Here is a 25919-nt window from a genome sequence, read left to right on the forward strand (position 1 = left end):
AACCTGGGAGATGTTTCCAGACTTCTCTGCTGGGAACTCAACAGCCTGATGCCAACATTCCCAATTACTGCCACACTGGCCACAATGAATTAAAGCCTTCATATTAAAGAAATAAAGTAAAGAACACTAACAAATATTCCCTAACGGTCTCATGAACACGACTCGACTAGTCCTGAGTGAGGTGGGCTGTGAGACACACGACCCTCCACATACCCTTCTTCTCCCTTCCCTGGAGGGACTGCCTCCCCCGTGGGGTGCTCTTTTCTCCCTGGTGGCAGAGGCCTGTCACCCTTCCTCACAGGCCTTCTGGGCATCTACCTTGTGATGCCTGAGCTTTTCAACAGTGCGTGGCTCTAACTCAAATAAAACCGGAGTTTTCTTTTCCCACAGCTCAACCCCATCCAGATGTTACCTTCCGGTGAGACCCTCATGCCCTCTCCACGGAGCTTTGGGAGAGTCAAAGCTGTGACCTCCGTTTTGAACAGGGGATCTGAAATCTCACCTTAGCCCTGGTTTCTTTGGCATCAGCCCTCCGTGAGTTAACGTTCCTGTCTCCTGTCTTCAGTGACCCTGGGGGGTGGATGGGGAGGGGTCGGTACTCAGAATTCTCGCCCTGGCCGAGTGGCACTCCATCCATGTGCACAGATGGCCTGCTCCCGGTGGGCTTGAAACTCTCAGCTCACCCCAGTTTTGCCAAATACATATTCTTCCTTCCAGGGTACCTGGTGGATCCCAGGGATTTTCTGGTTGGCTGGTAGTTGCTTGAGGTTTAGGCAGTGGCTACAGGAAAAAAACAAAAACAAAAACACCACAAGTACTTATTGAGTGTTAACTCTGCTCTCTGTACTTTCCTAAACGATTTACATGTATGGACGCATTTACTCCTCATGACAATCCAGCGAAGTAGATACAGTTATTATCATCATCATTATAGAAACTTAGGTACAAAATTAAAGGCATTGTTCAACTTCCTCAGCTAGTATGTGGCAGAGCTGGAATTCCAGTCCAGGCACCTGGTTCCAAAGGTGCAAATACATTTACCTACTGGACAGTGCTGCCCTCCCCCACTGGCTAAGTGCAGTGTTAAGACCACGCTAAATGCCCATCTGCAGCTTGGGCAGCGCTATGCTCTCATCCAATTATGCCAATAAGTCACAGACCACAGAGGGAGGCCTCTTTTCACTGCCGTAAAACTATCCACACCGTGTGCACAGATACATGGCCATGCTTGCACAGCTGTCCTCACAGGGGCGCTCGCAGGCCAGCATGCACATGAGCACATTCAGTGTGGTCAGATCACATCCACACGTGATGCAGGTGTCCCAGCGAGACTGGATTCTGTTCTTTGTTGACCCTAAAGACAGAAATGAGTGTAGAGCTCCCTGTCAATGTGTAATCCAAAACAAAAATAAAATCAGCCCTAAAACAACAAGAAAAGGTATACATATATATAAAAAGTATACATATACAAAATATACATCTATATATAAAGTATAGATATATATTTTAAGAAAAAGCTTCTTTCTATATTTCTTCATTTTCTGATTGGAAAATTATGGAAAATTCATTTAAGCCAAACTTTTCTCACTTTGGGGAACCACTGTTTTGCTGAAGCCCTAAAGCTTAGTCTGCCCATTGGACAATGCAGCATCAAGTTCCAGGTTTTTCTAGCCTGCAGGCAAGCAGTTCAGCAACTCATTTTCAAATGCAAATGTTTTAGATGGTTGGGAAAGGAGAGTTGAAAATAACTGTCTCTCATACCTAGAATATCACAACATCTTATAGCTAGAAGAGATTTTTTATGGTGATCCAGTCTTCTAATTTACAGGTGGAAGGGCTAGGAAGTTCACCCTACTGGTGGTGTGGGGTCCTGAGGATTAGAACCTGGCCTAGTATGCTTTACTGCACCATAATCTCGTCGGTGGTTCTCATTTCTCTTAAAACATTCATCTGGGGGGCGATAGTAAGGATGCGTGTCTTTATGCAGTAAATGGGGAAACTAGACCGCAAGCTCTGTGAGGGCAGGGACAATGGGCAGGGGTGGGTGCTGTACAGGAGTGCATCCCCTGTGCCTAGCGCATGCGCAGCACTCAGCAAATGTTGGTGGATCCAATGATGGATGGGAGAAGAAAAGAAAGAAACCTTGACTGACTGGTATGGTCCCCACAGCACATGTGCGGGTGGGGGAACTGGTGGGAGGCGGACAGAGAATTAGAGCTGCCCTCTGGTGGTCAGCATGGGCCCTGGCTTCTCTGCAGCTCTGGCTCTCTAGAATCTATTCACTACACTGTGGCCAGAGGTGTTTAAAATGCAAACCAGAGCAGATCATTCCCCGGACTGAATCCTCTCAAGGTCTTCCCATCCCATTCCATATTATGTCGGAACTCCTTACCACCATGGCCCGTCTTGCCCACCTCTCCGGCTTCATCGCTACCTCTTATTGCTTAGTTGTCTCTGCTTCACTCGCACTGGCCCCCGACTTGGTAAACTGCCTCAGGCTTTACAGATTTTGCCCTGGCCGTGCCCTCCTTCAGGTTCTCTTTTCCTCTGGATCTTTGCTTGACCTGCTCCTTCTCGCCTTCAGGTCTCAGATTAATTGCGCCTTACTCGGAGAGGCCTAACTTAGACGGCCTAACTTAAAACAGTTCTCCCCTCACTCCACTCCTTTTCTATCACCTGTTTTCGTTTTCTTCGTGGTACATAGCACTACCTGAAATTGCCCTGTTCATTTAGTTATTCTCCGATTTAGTGCCAGGTCCTAAAACAGTGTTTGTCTTGGTAGGCTTTCCATAAAGTATTGTTGAGCGACAGAGGGATGGATGATAAGGCTGAATGGATGAATAAATGAGCGATCGAAAACTGAAGGCACGCCCCTCGCCCCGGCGCGCCTCGGGCGGCCCCTGCAAACCGCACCCTCCTTGCGCGCCAGGAACCCGCTGCGGAACCCAAGGGCGGCGGCAGCGGTTTCCCTTCAAAGAGCAGGGGAATCTTGAGCGAGCACACAGGAAAGGCAGCTTGCGCGCTGGACCCGCCTTGGTGAGTGCGGCAGTGCCGGGGCGGGGAGCCGGGAGCGGGGCTCGGGGACCCCACCCGGGCGGGCGGGGAGGGCCCCGGGGCGTGGGGTGGGCGTCGCGACCCGGGTGCGGGCGGCGGGTGGGAGCGAGGGCCGGACGGAACCGCGCGGGGAGGGCTCCCTGCGGACGGCGGGGTTCCTGTTGCCGCTGCGGGAGGCTGGTGGCCTGGGGTCTAGTCCCAGAGCTGCCTTGAACTTGCGTGACCCTTACCCACTTCTCTTGGGGCCGGGGGGAGCGATTCAGCTAACTCATTTGCAAAATGGGGCGAATGGTTTCTGAAAGCTTGATGGATTGGTTGATTGGTTCGTTCATTCCAGGTGCTTTACTAGGTTCTGTTTGCTAGAGATGCACAGACAGAACCTGCCCATTGTGGGGTCCCAGGTCTAGTGAGAAAAGCCCCGCCTCATGGTGAGGAGGGTCGAATATAATCAGAACTGGGGAGTTCTTGGGAAAAAAAAAAACCCAAACCCATGCATTTCGGACGAGACATGCAACAGTTATTTATCGAATGGCTATTATGTGCCAAATTTTATTTTTTTTCAGTAAAAATTTAAGTTTTTACTGAGATTGGGAAATAAGAGTTCTGTTGGGTACTTAGAAGCCATATACACTGCTAGCTAATATATTACATATTTGATGATGACTTAAGTCCGGAAAATTTTACAAGGTGCATCCATACCCCTCACAGATGTGAACTTTACAGCCAAATGAGTTAAGCAGAGCAGGTGTATCCTCATTTTACTAAGGAGGAAAGTGCATTCACAGCCCCATCAGATGTGATCTTCGCAGCCAAATGAGTTAATCACAGCAGGTGTATCCTCATTTTACTAATGAGAACATAGAGACAGGTTAAATGATTTACCCAGGCTCTCGCTGCCAGTAAGTATCAAAAGTAGGACTAGAATCTAGGCCTCAAGACCCTTGGACCAGTGCTCTTTCCACTACACTAGGTTGCCTGCATGTTCCCACAGTAGTTTTGTAATACGCAGACCCATTCATTTGTGACACAAAGGGAGTTCCAGTGGGTCATGGGTGGCCTTAAAACAGACTCTTAACGACTGTTAGATTGTTCTCTAACTTCTGTCCTTGCCTTGGATATTTTACCTGTACTCCAACTTTATCTCCTTCACACTGATGAGTCCCAAATCTATATCTTCCATCCAGACAATTTCTCCTGGCTTCAAACTGCTAAGTCCAGACATCCATTGATCATTTCCATTGGATGCCCCACAGGCATCTCCAACTCAGTATCTCCAACACTTTTCTTCATGAACCTACAATCCAACTCTAATGATTGAAATCACTATTCAGTAAGTTGCCCAAGTACAAAACTGGCTTGGTTCCTCTTCTCTCACCTCCTACAATCAGTTGATCACCAATGGCTGCTAGATTCTATTTTCTAAAGATCTGCCACATCTATCCTCTCTCTGTCTCCTTTGCTTCTTCCTTCGTTATGTGCCTAGAGATTGTGGTAGTAACTTGCTACTGGCTCTCTGTAGCTTTTAGCTCAGCTTCTTCCAGCGCATTTTCCATTCTGCTACAAAGTGATCTTTCTACAGTCCAAATGTGATCCTATCACTCACTTGCTTAAATCCCTTCAAGGTTTTTCATCATTTTCAATGTAACATCCAAAGTCTTTAGCGTGGAGTCAAGGTCCTTCCTGACCTTTTCTGAACCTCCCCGACCTTCCCCATCCTTTATCTCCAGACTATTATTTCTCAAAGTGTGGTGCTGACCTCCACTAGAAGCATGGGAGTACTCATTAATAATGAAGATGATGATGCCAAAAACTCAGCCTCTGTGCACTGGTGCCAAATTGAATCTTGGAGCCAGAGTTTTGGGTGAAGTAGAAAAGAATAGCTTTATTGCTTTGCCAGGCAGAGGGGGACACAGCAGGCTCATGCCCTCAAAAACTGTGTGTTCCAACCCAGGGGGATTTGGTGAGGACTTTTATAGCAATGGTTCAAGGGCGGGGTTGCTTATAAGGATCAGGGTGTGTGCAGGCCTGCGTTCCTTTAATCTAATCTGGCCTCAGGTTGTCTTCTGATGAGCTTCTGTGATTCTGGAGGTTATTAAACTGTGACCTCTCTGAAATGAAGATTGCTTCATCAAGTAGGTACCATCTTCCATTTGTTGGGGGTTTTAGTTCTATGGAAGAGCTCAAAGATATTGTTATGTGTATCCCTTGAGGTGGAACCAGGACCCTGCCCCAAGGCTGCACTAATGTTTCCTGACTGCTCCTCCGTTGTCTCTGTATCCCTTCCCTTCCCTGATTAGCAACTGTTTGAACCTGCCCTTTGGAACTCGGAAAGTCTAGAAATGGGAGACACAGAAAGGCTTTCGTGCCCAGGAGCCCCACAGGGTCCTGCTCGGTTTCACTAACAGCCCAACCAGAACAAGTCAGAATCTCAGGGGGTAATGCCCAAGAATCTGCATTTTAACAAGTTTTACACTAGAGTTTGAGAGGCCTTGTTCTCACCTTCCATATTTACCCTGCACTTTATACCTGACTACCCACCTGTGTTTCCCTGAACATACCTTGCTATCATTTATGCCTTTATGCACATCAATCTCTTTAGCTTCTCATTTGGTACTCCTCATTCTCCAAGACCCAGGGTAAATGTCACGCCTTCTGGGAAGACTTCCCCCAACCATGGACCACCATGTCACCTTCAGTCTACATTGGGTCATTCTTGTGGCTTCTGGCAGAGCCATGACCTACCCCTCAACATCCTTCCCACTGTATTACAATCATAAATTGTGTAATTGTTTTGCACTTGCGGGTTTAACAGTTGCCAGCACTTGAGAATAGAGGCTTGTGCTTCTCTGCCAGCACCCAGCACAGAGTCTAGCATGCTGAATGAACGAGTGCTTTAGGGTGCGATGGAGAGGCATCTAATTATCACATGTGCCTTTGGGTTCCTTTTTGTACCATCCTGGACTGTGACTCTGATTCACAGGAAGGTGTGCTCCCTGGCACTGGCTTCATTGTTGCTGGTGATAAGGATGTGTCTGTCCTTGAGAGGAATTTTAGCCAATGGTAGTGTTAAAGAAAAAATTATGTAGTGACACTTGTTAAAGAATGATAAGGCAGACTTTACTCAAGGGTAGGGAGAGGCATCTGGGTGGATGTAGAGACCACTGCAGTGGTGGTCTTAGAGTGGGGGAAGGAGATTGGACTCAACTCTGACTCCAACGAGGACAAATGGGGGTTTATAGCCAAGGTGCAGGGTGGGCATCAGTGGATGGAAAATTACTAAGAGGGAACATCAGGGTTAAGGGGAATTCTTGTTAGGCTGACTCAGTAGAGTTCTTGCTGAAGGCAGACCAGGGTGATAAGATATCCAGGGTGGTCAGATACCAATGGTGGAGGTGGGGGATTTTCACTAAGCTAAGTGGGATTCTTGCTCAAACTGGATTCTACAAGGGCGGAGAGGGAAGCCCAAGCTAGGGCCTTGTCCAGCAGAGCTCAGAGGAGCCTGATTAAAGTTAGGTCAAGAAGAGAGTCTGTGTTTAAAGGGAGTAATAAAAGAACTAGAATCTTCACCAAAAGCTGAAGATTTTTTTTCTTGGTTTGTTTACCTCATGCACACAAAGTCATAAAAATTTTCTGTATCTGTTTAGAAAATAATTGATATTTATTTTTAGAAAATTTAGAAAATACATTACAATTTAAGATGTAAAATAAATGTCACCCATTTTCTCACAACCAAGAGGGAATTACTTAAAATTTCTGTGTGTTTATTCCTACTGGTATTTTTTTCACTTATATTCATGTTTGAACATAATTGGTAAATACCAATTACATAAGGCTTTTTAATCTTGCTAATTTTACTTAACGTTATATTTTTAGTTTTTTCCACATCAACAAAAATTCTTAGTGAAAAAAAATTTAATGTAGTGGAGGAAAAGTGTTCCTTAACCTTCATAGGGTCCCTAGCTAGGTCTGAAATTAAACTGACAAAGACTGATCAACAGGAGGAGAGCATACAAGTTTACTCAGTATAAGCTTTACATGATACAAGAGCCTTCATAAAGAAATGAAGACCCAAGGAAACAGGCCCGAGTATTTTATTTTAGACAGTCGTGGAGGAGTATGATAGGGTAAAAGGTATGAGGTATTTATAGCAAATGGGAAACTTAGCAAGGCCTGCGTGTTAGGATTCTTCTTGGCATCCCTTTTTCTTTGGAGACACATGGATTCTTCCTGCTGGTATAGGGCAGGCACCTCTCACTGGAGGGTTTTATGATCTCTTTCAGGGGAGAAGGGCAAGGCGGGGAGGTGGTCAGGGTGACCTTCCTGCTTCTGCCGTTTTCCCGAACTCCTTCTGCTTAAAATATCCACTCTGCCAAGGTGCCATATTTTGGGGTAGCATGTCTTGAACCCCATCACATTCAACAGTTATTTACCGAATGGCTATTATGTGCCAGGTTTTATTTTAGACACAGGGATACTGCAGTGACCAGAACAGTCAAAACCTTTACTCTCACGGAGTTTACATTCCAGTGGGTAAGTTAATAAACAAACTAGCACATAAGGATCATCCCAGGATAAGTGCTGTGACGAAAAGAAACAGAAAAGGTTTATATGGTCACTTTGTTTTTGAGTAAAGTTATGCTAGTTTACCTTCCGTATAGGAGTGTGTGTGTCTATCTCATTTTGTCATCAGTGAGTATAATCATTTAAAAATTTTGGTAATTTTATAGGTGAATAGTGATAGTTCTTTGTAATTTGCATGTCTTTGATTACTCAGGAAGTTGAGCATTTTTACAGAGCTATGTGCATTTCCTCTTCATTGAGTTTTCTGTGAATGTTCTATTGAGGACCTAGTGTTTTCTCCTATTTTGAATAATCCCTTTATATTACTAATTTGATGATATACACTTTATATATAATGGATAAGCAGACACTCTTTTTTTTATTCTTTTTTTTTTTTTTCTGGCCGTGCCGCACGTCTTGCGGGATCTTAGTTCCCCGACCGGGGATCGAACCCAGGCCCTGGCAGTGAGAGTGCCGAGTCCTAACCACTGGACGGCCAGGGAATTCTCAGATAAGCAGATACTCTTAAATAGCGGTATAATGACTGTAAGGAGAAAGCAAAGACAGGACACCTAGAATTCCCTCCTTCTCTTCCTGCTTCTCTCCCCCTTCCTTCTAAGAAAAAGGGATGAGAGAAGAAAAAAGTAGTTTAGGTGGAAAGAAGTGAAGAAAGGAAGGAAGGAAGGAAGAAAGAAAGAAGGGAGGGAGGAAAGAAAAGAAAAGAAAAGAAAAGGAAAGAAGGAAGAAAGAAAGAAAGGGTAGGTGGGTGGGTGAGAAGATGGAGATGATGTAACTAGGAAGGAAAAGGAGGAAGGAAGGAAAACATGGGAGAGGATGAAAGAACCGAAGCCAGTCATAGGGACTCTGCACGATTCCCTTGGACAATTATATTTTTTTCTTTTCTGCCTCTACTAATCTAGCAAATCCCTAAGAGAAGATGACTGTGTTCTTTAAAACACTTCGAAATCACTGGAAGAAAACTACAGCTGGGATCTGCCTGCTGACATGGGGAGGCCACTGGCTCTATGGAAAACACTGGTAAATATCTGATAGCCCCCAAACCCCCCACCTTCACATGCAACAACAAAACAGTCCAAAAGGGCCTACAGTTAAAATCCTGTTTAGCTGTGCTTGTCTCTGTAAAACAGTGTGGTGTAAAAGGAAAGCAAATGTTGAAACCTCAAAGACAAAGGCTTCTTGTTGTACCCAGTTCTGAAAGATGGAAACTGTATAGAGCTATTAACACTCGTACTTCAGTGGACACAGATTACTGCAGCGAGATCAGAACGGGGAGAAATTGAGGACCGCCTAGAGAGAGACAAGGGACTTCCCTAGTAATAGTAGGGGGCTGGAACTCACACGTGTCCTTGGGTGGTCCTTCCGTTTCCCGCTATGGTCTCTTGATCTCTAATAGTGCCCATTGCTAGACACTGAGTCTGCTACCTGCAACCCCTGTGATTTTCCTCATCTAACCCATTAGCAACAACAAAACTAATGAACCCATTAGTTCATTTAAATGAAACTTAGACTTTCAAACCTTTTGTTTGAATAAGGAATTCCAGGCAGTCATGGGTTTTATTAGCCTTTCAGGTCTGTGGGGAGAAGAAAGTGCCAGAGCTCCTCTTCTGGATTCACATGGTAATAAGATTTGAATAAACAGTTTTTATATAAAAATTATACAAATTACTAAGAGAGCCGATCAAATTGCAGTCTTTTGGGGATTCAGGGCTACGTCTTAAATATATAGCAACATTCTCTGACATCCAAGTGTCCTAAATAACTGCTTTGTTAAACAGAAAACTGAACAGGCTTTATAATGGAAGTCTCCACGTTGGAAAGGAGAGTCACACTGGTACTTCTGTGAACGTTCTCAATTCACCACTATCAGAGATAATTTATGATGCACATGGTGTCTACTTTTTGCAGGTGTGGAGAAGATGGAACATTCCCCCCTTTTCTTTCTAAGTATTCTCAAGGCTAAGCACTTGAATTCCATTAGCTAGCGTATAAAGAACAGACCTAAGAATCTTAAAATTTTAATATATAAAAAAGAGAAGGGCAGAGGAAATGTTTTAACAAATTGTGTACGGAGCATATAATGTTTGGCTTTTCCTCCCTTTTCAAACTATTGGGCTGGCCAAAAAGTTCGTTCGGGTCTTTCCGTAACATTTTACAGCAAATTTGAGCGGTAACATTTGAGCCCTCGAGGAAAGGCTCCTTATACCTCCTGCCAAGGTAGGAACTAGGATTTCCTATTCAGGAGCACCCAGTCCAGGCCACAGCTGGCTTGAGGCGGGAGAACCTCCCACCTGCTGCGGATTATTGCCATTGCTACTGCTGGGTGAAGATGTGAGGAAATAACCGTGTCCCCTGTTCAGGATGTCTTTAAGGTACCATAATAATTTCTCGCCAGCGTAGTCTTGAGACTTTAAAAAAGGCCCATTAAGTCTGTGGCACGTCGGAGGCCTCATTCTCAGTTGGATCTGAAACAGCTTGAACTAGAAGTGTAGCAGGAGGCTGGAGGCATCATTTTGCTGTGTCTCTACCCTTGACATTCAAGGTCACTGCTCAGAATGCAACCCCCCATTGTCCTGTGTAGCTTTCTTTTCTCAGACTTCTCTCCGCATGCTCTGGTGCTATTTAGCACCCCTCCCTCCCCCTTTTAAAAAATTGTGGTCAAAAACACAGAAAATTTACCACCTTGACCGTTTTTAAGTGTACACTCAGTAGTGTTAAATATATTCATATTGCTGTACAGCAGATCTCTAGAACTTTTTCATCTTGCAAAATGGAAACTTTATCCCCACTGAATACAACTCCCCATTTCCTCCTCCTTCCAGCTCCTGGCAACCACCATTCTATTTTCTGTTTCTGTAAGTTTGACTGCTTTAGATACTTCATATGAGTGGAATCATGTAGTATTTGTCTTTTGTGACTGGCTTATTTCATTTAGCATAATGTCCTTATAGTTCATTGATGTTGTAGCATATGGCAGGATTTCCTTCTTTTTTTAAGGCTGAATAATATTCCATTGTATGTATATACCACATTTCTTTATCTGTTTATATGTTGATGGACATTTGGGTTGCTTCCACCTCTTGGATATTGAGAATAATGCTACATTGAACTTGGGTGTGCAGATATGGCTGTAACATCCTGTTTTTAATTTTTTGGGGTATATACCCAGAAGTGGGATTGCTGGATCAGATGGTATTTCTATTTTAAAATTTTTGAGGAAACTCCATACTGTTTTCCATAGTGGCTGCACCATTTTACAACCCCAGTTTCTCCACATCCTTATCAACACTTTTTATTTTCTGTTTTTTTTTTTTTTTGATATTGGCCATCCTAATGGGTGTGATATGGCATTTTGTGGTTTTCGTTTGAGTTTCTCTTAATGATTAGTGATACTGAGCATTTTTTCATATGTTTGCTGGCCATTTGTTTATCTTATTTGGAGAAATGTCTGTTCAAGTTTTTTGCTCATTAAAAAAAATCAGTTTATTTGTTGAGTTGTGGGAGTTCTTTAACCTGTTATGAGATACATGATTTGCAAATATTTTCTTCTATTCCATAGATTGCCTTTTTCTCTCTGTTGATTGTCCTTTGATGCACAGAAGTTTTTAAGCTTGGTGTGATTCCACTTGTCTATTTTTGCTTTTGGTGTCACATCTAAGAAATCATTGCCAAATCCAAAGTCAAAAAGCTTCCCTGCTATGTTTTTTTCCTAGGAGTTTTCTAGATTTAGGTCTTAGGTTTAGGTCTTTAATCCATTTCTAGTTCTTTCCCCAGTGTGTCTACTAGGTGCCCTTGTCAAACATCATTTGATCATATATGTGAGAATTTATTTCTGGGCTCTCTGTTCTGTTCCACTGATCTATATGTTTGTCTTTATGCCAGTATCATACTGTTTTAATTACTGTAGCTTTGGAATACATTTTGATATTAGTGATAAGCCTCTAACTTTGTTCTTTTTCAGGATTCTTTTGGCTATTCAGGGCCCTTTGAGATTCCATATGCATTTTAGGATGGTTTTTTCTATTTTTTCAAAAATGCCACTAGAATTTTGATAGGGATTACATTGAATCTGTAGCTCATTTTGGGTAGTATGGGAATTTAAACAATATTAAGCCTTCCAATCCATGAGCATGGGATGTCTTTCCATTCATTTGTGTCTTCTTTAATTTCTTTCAGCAGTGTTTTATCATTTTTAGTATACAAGTCTTTCACCTCCTTGGTTAAAATATTTCTTCCTAAATATTTTATTCTTTTCAGTGCTACTGTAAATGGGGTTTAAACATTTTTCCCCCTTTTTTGAATTTTATTTTTTATATAGCAGGTTCTTATTATTTATCTATTTCATACACATCAGTGTATACATGTCAATCCCAATCTCTCAATTCATCCCACCACCACCACCACCACCCCTGCCCCCACTTTCCCCCCTTGGTGTCTACACATTTGTTCTCTACATCTGTGTCTCTATTTCTGCCTTGCAAACCAGTTCATCTGTACCATTTTTCTAGATCCCACATATATGCATTAATATACGATATTTGTTTTTCTCATTCTGACTTACTTCACTCTGTATGACAGTCTCTAGATCCATCCACATCTCTACAAATGACTCAATTTCGTTCCTTTTTATGGCTGAGTAATATTCCATTGTATATATGTACCACATCTTCTTTATCCATTCGCCTGTTGATGGGCATTTAGGTTGCTTCCAGGACCTGGCTATTGTAAATAGTGCTGCAGTGAACATTGGGGTGCATGTGTCTTTTTGAATTATGGTTTTCTCTGGGTATATGCCCAGTAGTGGGATTGCTGGGTCATATGGTACTTCTATTTTTAGTTTTTTAAGGAACCTCCATACTGTTCTCCATAGTGGCTGTATCAATTTACATTCCCACCAACAGTGCAAGAGGGTTCCCTTTTCTCCACACCCTCTCCAGCATTTGTTGTTTGTAGATTTTCTGATGATGCCCATTCTAACTGGTGTGAGGTGATACCTCATTGTAGTTTTGATTTGCATTTCTCTAATAATTAGTGATGTTGAGCAGCTTTTCATGTGCTTCTTGGCCATCTGTATGTCTTCTTTGGAGAAATGTCTATTTAGATCTTCTGCCCATTTTTTGATTGGGTTGTATTTTCTTGACATAGAGCTGCATGAACTGTTTGTATATATTGGAGATTAATCCTTTGTCCATTGATTCATTTGCGAATATTTTCTCCCATTCTGAGGATTGTCTTTTCGTCTTGTTTATAGTTTCCTTTGCTGTGCAAAGCTTTTAAGTTTCGTTAGGTCCCATTTGTTTATTTTTGTTTTTATTTCCATTACTCTAGGAGGTGGATCAAAAAAGATCTTGCTGTGATTTATGTCAAAGAGTGTTCTTCCTATGTTTTGCTCTAAGAGTGTTATAGTGTCCGGTCTTATGTTTAGGTCTTTAATCCACTTTGAGTTTATTTTTGTGTATGGTATAGGGAGTGTTCTAATTTCATTCTTCTACATGTAGCTGTCCAGTTGTTCCAGCACCATTTATTGAAGAGACTGTCTTTTCTCCTTTGTATATCCTTGCCTCCTTTGTCATAGATTAGTTGACCATAGGTGCATGGGTTTATCTCTGGGCTTTTTATCCTGTTCCATAAATGGGATTTTTTTTTTAACTTCCTTTTTGAATTGTTCATTGTTAGTGTATAAAAACACAACTGATTTTTGTGTTTTGATTTTGTAAACTTTGCAAACTTTTGCAACTTTGCTGAATTTGTTTATTCTAATAGCTTATTTGTGTGGACTCTTTAGTGTTTTCTACATATAAGATCACATCATCTGCAAACAATTTTACTTCTTCGTTTCCAATTTGGATGTGTTTTATTTCTTTTTCTTGCCTAATTGCTCTGGCTAAGATTCCCAGTACTATGTTTAATAGAAGTGGCAAGAGTGGGCATCCTTCCCTTGTTCCTGATCTTTAAGGAAAAGCTTTCAGTCTTCTCTGTTGAATATGATGTCAGCTGTGGGCTTTTCATATATGTCCTTTATTATGTTGAGGTAGTTTCCTTCTATTGTCCTTTAAAAAAAAATCCCAAACTTTTCACATAGCAGTCCTCACATTATTTTTTATAATACTAATTTAGTTTTTTCCCTGCAAAAATCTTACCCTGCAGCTCTCTTGAATAGAAGCTGCCCTCCTCTTCAAATGGGTTGTGAGGTGGGGTTGCCATTCTCCTAGCTCCTCGGTACCTATTCCAAACCATTACTCTTTAATCTTCTTATAAAAATCTTTTCTTCTTTGAGGCTCATCATATCTGGCTATATTATAAAACCATAAAGCACCCAGCTTTCTGGGATCTCATCTACATTATACTTAGGCTTTGGTGCCTGGCTTATCAATGTTCTTTTCTCTTTAAGAGAAAAGGGCATTGTTATCTTGTTATCTTTCTGAATACCCGGAGTGTTTATGTGAACAACCCATCTAACAACACCTTGTCTTTCCTTTCCCTGACTTAATCTATTCCTGGGACTTTAATACTTTGCCCTCTTTCAACTCTCCCCATTCTCACTGGTTGAATGCTTTTAAACCTTGTCATCACTTGTCCTTGTTCCACTTTTGAAAATGGAACTTAAGCATCTGAATCTCTCATTTCAGCCTTCTGTTATTCCAGTTTTCTTCCTTTACTCCTCTTTTTCAGTGTTATCAAGACTTCTTGTCCCTTGGGCCCTCCATTTTCTTCCCAATCTGTCACTCATCCCTGCCTTCTTCACTTTCTTCCTGTCCTAGATTCCTTGATTCAGCACATCACACAGTTCAACACAGTTTTTCCTATGTCCTCCCTGGCCTTTTCACTCTCTCATTTCCTCCTCCTATTTTAAGTTAAACTTTTTGAATAGGTTCTCTCTGCTTCCCTACCTCCTACCCATTCTACATCCTGTGTGGTCTTCGTTTGAATTAGTCGCACCAGTTTTATTACTCAGCTTTAGACACAGTTGACTCTCCTTGAAACACATTTTTTTCTTGGCTTCTGACTGCCGGGCATCTGTTTTCCCTCCTCCTCCTCTGGCCATTCCTTCTCACCTTTTACTTCTCCCTTCTACTCAGGGGTTACAGAAGCAGTTCTCTAGGACTCTGCCCTGGGCCCTCTGCTCACTTTATACCCTCTCCCTGTATGATCTCATCTGCTCGCCGTGGCTTTATTGTCAGCCGTAGGTAGACAGACCACAGGTTTGTATTTCCATAGAGACCTCTTCTGAGCTCCAGACCTATATGTGCATTCGGCTGCTTACTTAACTTGTCTCCTTGGTTGCTTCCCAGGTGCCTCAAACTCGACAGACTAAAAATAAAATCAAAAGCTTTCCTGTCAAACCTGTTCCCTCTCAGTGATTAGTACCACTCACCATCCAGTTTCCCAAACTAAAAATTTGAACGTCATCCTCCATTCCTTCTTCATCCTTATTTCCCACATTCAGTTATACATTCTAAGTGATTTTACTTCTTTTATATCACTTACTTTGTTCGATTTCTGTTGTCCTTCCTCACCGTTGCCGCCTTTGTGCTCACTACCATCATCTCTGGCCTGGATTCTTACTAAATGCTTTCTGACTATTCTCCTTGTATCTACTCTTGCCTGTTTCTAATCTATTTTGCACAGCACTGCCAGGGCAGTCTTTTAAAAATGCAAATTGCTATTGCTTTTAGACTCAGATCCCAAATTCTTACCAACTCTACATGACTTGGCCCCATCTGTAGACAGCTCTAGCCCTGCCACACTCTACACTTTGGCATATAGAACTTTCAGGTCTTCCAAAGTGGCATGTCCTTTCTGTTTCAGGGTTCCGTAGAGGGCCTTCATACGTGTTCCCTCCTGAAACTCTCTTCCCTTCTCTTCTTCCCCAGCCAACTACCGTTTCTCCAGGTCGCAAATGTTCCTTCTTCCCTGTCCCCTCCAGTCTTGGTTAGGCAGACTTCCTACATTTTCTCCATGGTATTGTGAACTTCTACGTAATACTTATTACTATTATAGTTTTTTGTTCTGTTTGTTTTTTCTCTTATATTATAAGACTCTAAAGGCAGGGGCCCTGTTTGTCTTTCTTAGTGTTGTCCCCAAGACCCAGCACATAGAAGGCACTTGAGACATATTGTATTTATGGAGGAAGGAACAAACAAGAGAATGAAAGTCTCAGAGGGAAAAATCTCAACCCTGTTGACTGGCCACTTGTGAATTCACAAACCCAGGCTGTTGAATCCTCCTGAAGAAAATGATACACTAAACCCATAGTCAGGTGACTCTTCCATTTTCACAAATTTAGTTTGAAATATTCATGAATTTCCTCAGTTTCCTGCTTCACCTTCTCCATATTCATTGTTGGACAACCTTAACTCCTACTTCAAAGAGAAAATAAAGAACACTGGGCAGTTACCCCTGCACGCACATTTCTGTTCTTTTTGTCTCATTGGATGAGGTTGCCATCCTCCTGCCCAAGGCCAACCCCAATCTGCATCCCGTTCTTCCTCCTTCATTGGTTATCCTTTTCCTCGCTTGTATCTTGAATCTCATCCTTCCTACTTCTTTGCCCCTATTTGTCAAACTCTTCCTAGCTTAAACGTGTCATCTCAGCTGTGTGTCCCCATTTATTTACTAGTCTCTCTCTCTTCCATTTATACCATTCTTGAGATCTTGCCTCACACTTGCAGCCTCTACCTCCACTTTAGAGTAAGCTTAGTAAAATCTGGTTTTATTCCCATCATTTGACTGACCCTGTTCTTGACAAGGTCATTAATAGCCTCTTAGTTGTTAAATGAAGTGGATACTTTCAGTCCATATCTGCCGCATTTGATTCTCTTTGACCATATCCTCTTCAGTTACCTTTAGGGTGTCTTTTTTTCTGCTTGTCCCTTAAAGGTTGGTGTCCCAGGTCCTATCCTCATTCTGTAGACTTCTTAGGTGATCATAACTACATGAGGGCTTTCAGGTGTGGTACTTAAGATTTCAGAGTCATAATACTTTTTAGTCCATGTCTTGCTTCTCTTGACATCCTGTGTGAGTCGTGTCCCTGGAGTTGTACCATGCAGCCAGCCAGCAGAATATTCTTTCTAAAAGAGAACTCTGATCATGTCACTGTTCTACTGACAACCTGTAAATGACTCTCCATTGCCTGGAAGAAAAAGACCCAACTGCTTAGCATGGCATAAAAGGCCCTTCATGATCCTGCCTTGTCTCCTCTTGGCTTTTTTCTGATTCCTTTTCATCCTCTCTCCATCACCCTTACACTCAACCTCTATGTTCCAGAAGACTTTAGAAAAAGACCTGTTTCCTGTTGTCCCTCTCTCTCCCTTTGCTTGTGTTCTTCCCCCGACCTGGAACACTTTTGCTCTTCTTCACCTGGCCAACAGCTCAAAAATATCACAAAGCTGTGTTAAGTAACGGTGGCATTATTAGAATAAGAGGAAAGGAAAACCACCTGTGTTAAATAATTACGCCGTACCTGGTGCTGGGCTAGTTGTTTCCGTGTGCATACATGGTCTCATTTAATCCTCAAAGTAGCCCTGTGAGAGAGGTAATGTTATTCCCATATATAAATGAGGAAACTGGGGCTCAGAGAAATTAGTAACTTGTCTAAAGTCATATTTCTGCTTACTGGTGAAACTGGGATTTGGACCCAGGTTAATCATGTTCTAAATCCCATGTACTTTCTTTGCTGCTGACAACTTTGAAAAATAAAGCTCACTTTAATATATAAATCCTGCTGTAATTATTGAATATTAACTTTTAAATGCCTTTCATATAACTTTATTAGAACTGTTCTATTATGTTCTCCTTTCATTTTTCACTGGATAGAATAAAGCTCCTTTATTAGATAGAACACATTTATTAGCATTTAGGAGAGACAAGGTGAAAACTGGACACACCTGCCCAGGGACCGGAGCCCTCATTTCAGAGCCTCCTGGGTGCTCTTGGTTGTTCTCTGTGGGCCTTTCATCTACTGGTCTGACTCCCCGTCTCCTTTTCTCCCTTTTACTCACTGTTCTTTCCTTTTCACTCTGCCTTTCACTTTTCTACCCACCCCCCCTCTTTTCTTAGCTTCCTTACCTGTTTGTAATTTATAGATGAGTACATTTATTTTTCCTCTAGTCTACGAAAATCTTCAAACATCCAGCAAACTTGAAAGAATTTTACAGTAAACACCTGCCTACCTACTACTTGGATTCTAGATTTTACTGCATTTGCTTCATCACTTATCATCCATCTGTCCGTCCTCCTCTCAGTCTTACTTTTTGATGCATTTCCAAGTATTAATAATTTGTCGACATCAGTGTACTTCCACCTGAGTACTTGACCATGCGTATCAGTAATCAGAGCTCGGTATTTGCTTATAGTGTTTTTTCCCTTACTATGAAATTTACATGCAATGAAATATACAAATCTTAAGCCAGCTTTCACTGTGCTTTGTCAGATGCATACACCTGTGTAGCCCAGGCTCCTAGCAAGATAGAGAGCGCTGCCACCCCTCCAGACGTTTTCCTCATGTCCCTTCACAGTCAATCCCTGTCCCCCACACCCTGAGGCAACCATTGTTCTGGTTTTTTCCCCACCATAGATTCTTTTTTTTTTCACTTCTAGAACTTTATATAAATGGAATCATATAATGTAACCTGTACTGTTTTTTGTAAGCCTTCTTTCTCTAGCATAATGGCTTTGAGATTCATCCATATTGTTTTATTTATCTGTAGTTCATTCCTTTTTTTTTTTTTTGCTGGGTAGTATTCTAGAAGATAAGCATAAAATAATTGTTATTTTACACTTATAGAATTTTAAGTTCCTTGTTCTTGATTTCTGACAAGAACATAATAGTGAACATAATATTTTATATTTCTAATTTTAAAAAGCAAGCAAATTATTGTATTATATGTATTTGACTTTTTCTTTCCTTTGAAAGGAAAATAGTGTCTCCTGATACAGGATTCACATGCCAGTAATAATAATTGGCTGTGTTTCAATGTTGATTTTAATAATGACCATGGTTTGATAGAGTAAATTTTAGTTTGCTTTTAAGGAAACAAGGCCTTTTCTGCAACAGCTTTGGAAGAAATTGCATATGTTATGTTATCTGTCCCATTTTTGGCTGCTGTCTTTAACTTGTCTTTTGGCACAGGTATTATTTATCTGCAGGCATCATTTCATGTTGCTGTATTTATAAGTTTTCTTCTCCTATGGGAATTCCTCTCCTTTTTTTTCTCCCTTCCCCTCAGTTTCAAGGAAAAGAACCTGTGATATTTTTCTCTGCATCATCTCCCCCACAGCAGGTTGCAGTAGTTGACAGGAGCAGCAGAGGCTGCTCTCAGGACTCTGGTAGGAGCAACTGAAGAGGAGGAAATGACCCTCTTTGCTGAAAGTAAAGAGAATTTAAGTATTGCTCATTCCTCTTCAACTGCTCTTCCCAAGCTTTCGGGGTTCCCTGGGGGAGGTCGAGTTTCAGGTTGTTCAGTTCATCATGTCAGCAGTTACCTGCAATGGTCTTTCTCTCATTTGGAGCCCTTTCAGTAGCCAGGAGCCTGCTAATAGAGAGTAACATAAGAAAGGAGGCACTTCTAACAGTATTTATGACCTTGGGCGCTCTAAGCCTCAGGTTCATCTGTAAAGTGGGGATAATAACAGTTCCTCACTGGACCACTGAAGGATTAAGATAACTGGAAAGCTCTTAGCCTAGTGCCTGATTGATATCAGGGTTCAATACATGCTAGTAATTGTGAATTAATTTGATATAATATATACTCAGTTACTTTGGGAGTTAAAACGAATTACTGCTGGTAACTGGGCAATGAGTGATTCGAGAGACAGCCGGTGGGGAAGGAAGACGAGGATCTGCCAGATGGTGTAATGAGATCTCAGCCTTTTATTTATTTCACCTTCCATGGGTAACGACAGCTTGGAGAAGTGTAATTTCAAGCGTGACAGAACATAACCACAAAAGAGGCAGGGCCTAAGGAGTTAAAAGCCGCAAGCCGTGTCAGAACCCTCGTCTGCCTCCTTCGAGCTCAGATTGTTCCTTTCCTCAGTGGGGGCCTTGTCCTTGCCCATCCTGGCTCTGGCCTCTCTCCTTATGATGTTGGCTGGTGAGCCCTTCCACAGCGTCTCAACTCATCCTCGTGGCTCAGCAGTTGACCGCAGCTCTGCTCTTGCTTAGTTCTGGCTCCTGGTTCTCAGCTTCATCCTCTGGCTCAGTGCTTCTGGCACCACTTCTGCCACCCACCTTGGCCTGTGACCCAGGACTCCCTGCTGTTTATTTCTGTGGAGCGTCTAGCCTCTCAGCCAGAATTCCTGGTTCCTTCTCGGAGAATTTTAAATCCCACAAACACTATACCTCCCTTAACATGAAACTTGCAAAGCAACTGTGATACTATAGTGAGTCCCCTACCTATGAACCTTCAAGTTGTGAACTTTCAAAGATGCGAACAAGCGTTTGCGTGTTCCATCCTGTGAGTTCACGAGTCTGGCGTACATTGTCACATGTGTGCATCGTCTACAAGTGGCTGTGTTTTTGTGTACTGTACAGTACTGTAGAGAGTACAGTAGTAAAGGATCTTTATTTCAAGCCCAGGATGTCTGGAAGGAAGTGTAAAAGCAGTGGTATATAGCGGATTGTGTTAGTTGGGTACCTAGGCTAACTTTGTTGGACTCACGAACAAATTGGACTTAGGAACGTGCTCTTGGAACAGAACTCGTTCGTATGTACAGGACTTACTGTATAGCAATGGTCCTCGGCCATGTGTCTCTAGGTTTTTATTAATACTGGAGTTTTTTTCCCTCTGAACAGAGGAACATTAATCTTGATTCCTATACTGTAAGCATTGGTGGGAGCCCACCTTTCAAGTTCTGTGGTCAGACAGTTGCTTAGAAGGAAAACTAAATGGTTATGAGTTGGCCTGAGGGGTGTGGTCAGTGTCATTCAATTTTATTGAGAACTTAGTGGCAATTATGATGATAATCACTAACACTTAATCAGTGCTTGCCATGTGTCAGACAGTTCTAAGCACTTTACATTTATTAGCCCATTTTATCTTCCTAACAACTTTGTGAGACGGTTGTTAATCTCATACTAGTGTGAGATTAATAGCCCTACAAAGATGAAGAAATTGAGGGACAGCAAGGTAGAGTAATTTGCCCAGGGTCACACGGCTGGACAGTGTCAGGGCCCCGATTCAAAACCAGGGCCTCCTCGTCACCTCTCAGAATGGCTCCTGTGTCTTAGGTAGCATGAGAGATGAACTATAAACTGAGGTTGTTTTAGGCCTTCAGCCCCACAGGGCATAAGACGGATGATAGAATGTCGTGCTTCTAATCGGGCTTCCTTCTGAGTCAGTTGGGTCTGGGTTCAAGCCTTGCCTTTGTCACTTGCTGATGTGTGACTTCGGGCACGTTCTTCAAGCTTGCTAAACTTCACTCTTCTTCATCCACACAGTATCTCACAACATTATTGTGACATTTAAATAAGATCACCACAGTTCCTGGCACACATTAGAAAAAGCAGCTCCTTTTATTATGGATGAATAAGGCGCTCCGTGCTGTGTCCTGTTTGAGTGGCACAAAGTCAGTGTTAGGGCACCTAAGGCAAAGAGGGCTACTTAAACGTTGTTTTATTATGGAAATTTAAAACATACACATTCGAGTAGTGTAACAATCCTCCTGTATTGTCCCCCAGCTTCAACAGATACCAGCATTTTGCTAATCTCATCCCATCTCTCTCCTCTACTTTGTTTTTTTCTGGAATATTTTAAAGCAAATCCCAGATATATCTCATGTCATTTTACCCATAAATACTTTAGTATCTTATCTTTAATAATTAACGAATTTTAAAAAATCACAATACCATTGACATGACCTAACAAACTTAAAAATCCTTTACGTCATCTAATATTCAGTCTGTGTTTATATTTTGCCTGTCGACCCAAAATTTTGTTTTATGGTTTTATTCAAGTCAGTATCAACACAAGTTTCACACATTGCGTTTGATGTCTATTCTTTAGCCTCGTAAACTCTAACCCCCTCCTCCTTTCATAGTATTTATTTGTTTTAGCAACCAGGCATGTCTACATGTGCCCTTTAGAATTTTTCATCCTCCAGATTTGGCGGTTAACTTATACAGTTCAGTGCTGGGCAGAGCCATGTCGGAATGTGAGCAAAAAGAAAAATCAGTAATACTGAGTCTGCCTTTATTTAAAACTCTGATATTGTGTTCATCATGGGTCTTTTACGTTCATTTTGATTCTTTAAAATACTGTATTAAAATGTTTATCTCCATTCCTGTGTCTTCTGGTGCTCCCTTAAATTTTGCACCTGAGGCAAGTGGTTCCTCACTCCCTTCATTCTAGTCCCGGCCATGAGTTACCTTGTTTCTCTGTCTCGCCTGTGTCTTGTCCACCGGTGATTATGTCTGGCTTCTGGAGCTTTGCTATTCAAAGCGTGAGCCGTGGTCCAGCAGCACAGCTCACTCCTGGGAGCTTATTACAAATGCAGAATCCTAGACCCCGACCCAGACCTGCTGAGTCAGAACCTGCATTTTAACTGGATCCCCAGGGGGTCTGCGTGCACAGTAAAGTTTGAGGAGCACTGCTCTGGAGGTGTGATTCCAATCAGGGTTAGTTTTTCTGTCAAGAAAGCTTCATAGGCCTGTTGTGGATTTCTTACTGTATCACATCAGGAAGTACGCGGTGTCTGGTTGTGTTGCTTTTGAGGATGTTAAGCTTGATCAGTGGGTTCAGTTGGGATCAGCCTGACCCACCTGTTAGAAAGTTGAGAAGTCGATTCTGAGAGCCCCCTGGGGCAACATGGTGAAGAGGAGGGCAGCTAGATGGATTTGAATGTCGACTTACCCTTACCAGTCTGCGACCCTGGAAAAGGTGCTTCAGTTCTCTGTCTGTAAAATGGGCATCATGGTGGATGCATCTCACTGGGCTGTCGTGCAGATTTTCTTAAAACTGGACCTGGCACAAAGCAAGCTCTCCATCAGAGACAGTGCTGCCTTTCCACTTGTCCTTCCTCATTAGAGAAAGCATCATAACAAAAATGTCTTGAGTGGGGCCTTGCAGACTGGGTGGGACAGTGTTCTAGGTGACATTCATGACTTGAATGTCACTTCTAGGTGACATTCAGAAGTGCACAGTGTATTTTTGGAGATTGGCGAAGAATTTGACTTCACTAGAGTTGTTTTTTTCAATATAGTGTGGGGAAAGCCAGATTGGGGAAGGCTTTGACTCTAGGAAGTTTGTAGTATTTGGTGAGCAGTGAAGACTCAGTGAAGATGCTCAAGGAGAGGAGAATGTTGTGAAGTGGAGTTTAGGACATTGAATCCGTCTCCCTGCGCAAGAGACATGGGAGGGAGAAAAGCACGAAAACTGGGAGGGCGTTTCAGTGGTTCACGTAGAAGGTAGGAAAGGCCAGAGCCAGGGTGGTGGCATTAGGGGGGGAAATTAAAGGGCGGTTATGAAGCTGTGGCAGAGTGAGCAATGCCCAAGCGTGGGCGCTGTGGGCAGACACACTTCTGTTTGGTCTGGGTGTCGCTACTTACTGGCCACGTCAAGTTACTTAATTCCCTTAACCTCAGAGCCTCATTTTCCTTATTGGTGAATGGGGACAGTGAGGTCTTGTTTAGCAGGTTACCTGTCAGGATTCAATGAGATGGTGCATGTCACGTGCCCGGCTTAGAGTCGCCACTAGATAAATGCCGTAATTATTACTAGATGATTGGGTGTCTGGCTGAAGGAGAGGAGGGTAGGTGAAATCATTTTTTAGCTTCAGGTCTAGGATAATTGGTGATACAGAAAGAGGAAGGTTGCCAGGGAGAATTGGTTTAAGGAGGCTGTATTACATTCCCTTTTAGATGTGTTGAGTTTGAAACCCTGACAGGATGTCCAGGGGTAAGTGTGTCAGATTTCAGGAGGAAATTATGCAGGAGCCACACTTGACTAGACCTGTGCTATTTCTTTTGGTACAGATTATGGTTCCAGTAATGCCTTGTGCTTTATTTCTCAGTATCTCTGCGGTTTCTGACCAAGCAGATGTTTTATTTTTACTTGGACATCCATTCACATTAGCCTCTGACTTTGCAGTCAGTGGCCCAGGACCCGGCTGGTTCAGCAGCAGAAGGTAGCAAGGCTCTTCCCCCTCATGGCTTTTTCTCATTCCAGATTTTGTTGCAATCTGAAGAAAGCAGTTTGTTTTGCGTTTTAGCGGTTTCAAGTTTCTTCTCTCTCTCTCTCTCTCTCTCTCTCTTTCTGAGCACAAGCTGATGCTGAAATTTGGAGTATTAATAGGTGCTATTTAAAGAAGTTCATTTATGGGCAATTAAATAACATGCCTGTCAGCCCAGATTTGATAGGGAATAGGGGAAGCTTTTTTTTTTCTTTTTTTTTAAAGTGCAGTGAAGTTTATTTTCCCTTTCAACTCTTTGTCATATTACTTAGAAAAGAGATTTCTTCTTTTTTTTTTTTTTTTTTTTTTTTGCAGTACGCGGGCCTCTCACTGTTGTGGCCTCTCCCGTTGCGGAGCACAGGCTCCAGACATGCAGGCTCAGCGGCCATGGCTCATGGGCCCAGCCGCTCCGCAGCATGTGGGATCTTCCCGGACCAGGATATGAACCCGTGTCCCCTGCATCGGCAGGCGGACTCCCAACCACTGCGCCACCAGGGAAGCCCGAGATTTCTTCTTTTAAAAAAAAACTATGTTGTTTATTTTGCTTCCTTTCTGTGTTTTCCATATGTTTACTAGTGGGAGGTAGAGTGGGATGGGGTTGGACTGAGATGGAATGGCAGAGGTATATTTAAGTTATATTTTGTTTTGTAGATTTTACATAATTTTTAGGGGTATTTATATCCGTGATTTTAGCTGCTCCAAGCACTGCAGAGAGAATAATCATAGCTGATGCTAAAATTAACCCTTCCCCAGGTAGTAACTGACATCTCAAATATTGCATGTGCTGGAACTGCAGAAATACTGACAATAGTAGCTACTAGTTTATGTGTTTATAGGTCAGAAGTTATCCAGATCTGTGCTGAATCTTGGATCTCAAAGTAAATAACCTCTTTCTGCATGCGATTTATACAGAGCACATTGTCGGGTGGGAGGAAGGTCGGAAGGGACTCTCTCTTCCTGTGCTTTCTTCCTGAATACCTGTCATAATCTCTGTGTTGTTTGTTTTCTCTTTTCTTTTTTTTTTTTTTTTTTTGCGGTACGCGGGCCTCTCCCGTTGCGGAGCACAGGCTCCGGACGCGCAGGCTCAGCGGCCATGGCTCACGGGCCCAGCCGCTCCCCGGCATGTGGGATCCTCCCGGACCGGGGCACGAACCCGTTCCCCTGCATCGGCAGGCGGACTCTCAACCACTGTGCCACCAGGGAAGCCCTGTCTTTTCTTTTTCTATGCAAATAGGTGCGAGGACCTTGTATATAATTGTTACTCAATGTGTATTTGTGTGTAATTGTATATGCAAATGTATAATGGTTGACAGAACGGAAAGAACTAGTATTTGGGTTGCCTAGTAAAGTTAATGTTAATGCAGTATGTGAAGAAAAGTATGTGGCATAGAATGTTTGAGTTGGCATGTAGGCTAAAAATGAATGGATGGAAAAAAGAGCAGAAAGTAGAAGAAGTAAGTGAACCATAAGAGAATGTCAGAATACTTGTGAGAATTAGGTAGGGGTAGGAGTCATTGAAAAAGTGGCTAGTGGTAGCATCTCAAAGAACGATGCCCTTTAAAGGCAGCCAAAGCCCACACTTGAGCGTAACCTAGCAGCTAGCCGGAGACGGTCCTCAGACCTCAGCTCCTGTGAATATTAATATGGCGGTGGAGTCGGAACAGAAATTGGTATTTTAGGGAAAGCTGAGGCTCGAATAAGAGGGTGAAAATAGAATAAATTCATGTTCTAAGAGGAGGAAGAGAGACAATTTAGGCTTCCTACATGTCCATTTCTCTTGGTCAATGGGATGAGGGAATAACTGGCCGAACCCATTTCCATCTCTCTGGCTGATGGAAAGTTCTACAGAACAGACCCAAATGACTCGTTTATTGTATGAGAGGGGCCCTCGGGATGCCATTTTTCATTAAGTCATTTCCTATCCTGAACTGGAGAGGAGAAGTTTTGTGGAGAAAACCCGAGGAATTAGAAGGTACTTGAAATATTTAGAAGTAGTGGCGTGTTCCACTTAAGCACACATGTATAGACTAAAATGGCTGGGAACAGGTAAGATTGGAGGAAGATAGCTTTTGGATTTCTATATTTCAGAGAGTGAGAAAGAATAAGCACTAGTTCAACTA

At 42.5% G+C, this 25919-nt stretch overlaps 1 protein-coding gene across 4 annotated transcripts in view; it reads left to right on the forward strand.

Annotated features, from left to right (window-relative positions):
* The first annotated feature begins 2941 nt into the window (after window positions 1–2941).
* Window positions 2942–25919, forward strand: part of AGK (acylglycerol kinase) — an 86791-nt gene continuing 63813 nt past the window's right edge. For 2 of the 4 annotated variants that reach the window (XM_081244788.1, XM_081244791.1), the window contains exons 1-2: window positions 2942–3036; window positions 8535–8652. In XM_081244788.1, coding sequence (XP_081100914.1) covers window positions 8552–8652 — 101 coding nt within the window. In that variant the 5' untranslated portion in view covers window positions 2942–3036; window positions 8535–8551. Of the gene's footprint in view, window positions 3037–3260; window positions 3483–4238; window positions 4385–7436; window positions 7585–8534; window positions 8653–25919 lie in introns of those variants that run through there. The other 2 variants (XM_081244789.1, XM_081244790.1) reach the window with 2 other exon arrangements.

The sequence above is a fragment of the Mesoplodon bidens genome, assembly GCF_964165515.1.
Source record: "Mesoplodon bidens genome assembly, chromosome: 9".
Classification (NCBI taxonomy): Eukaryota; Metazoa; Chordata; class Mammalia; order Artiodactyla; family Ziphiidae; genus Mesoplodon; species Mesoplodon bidens.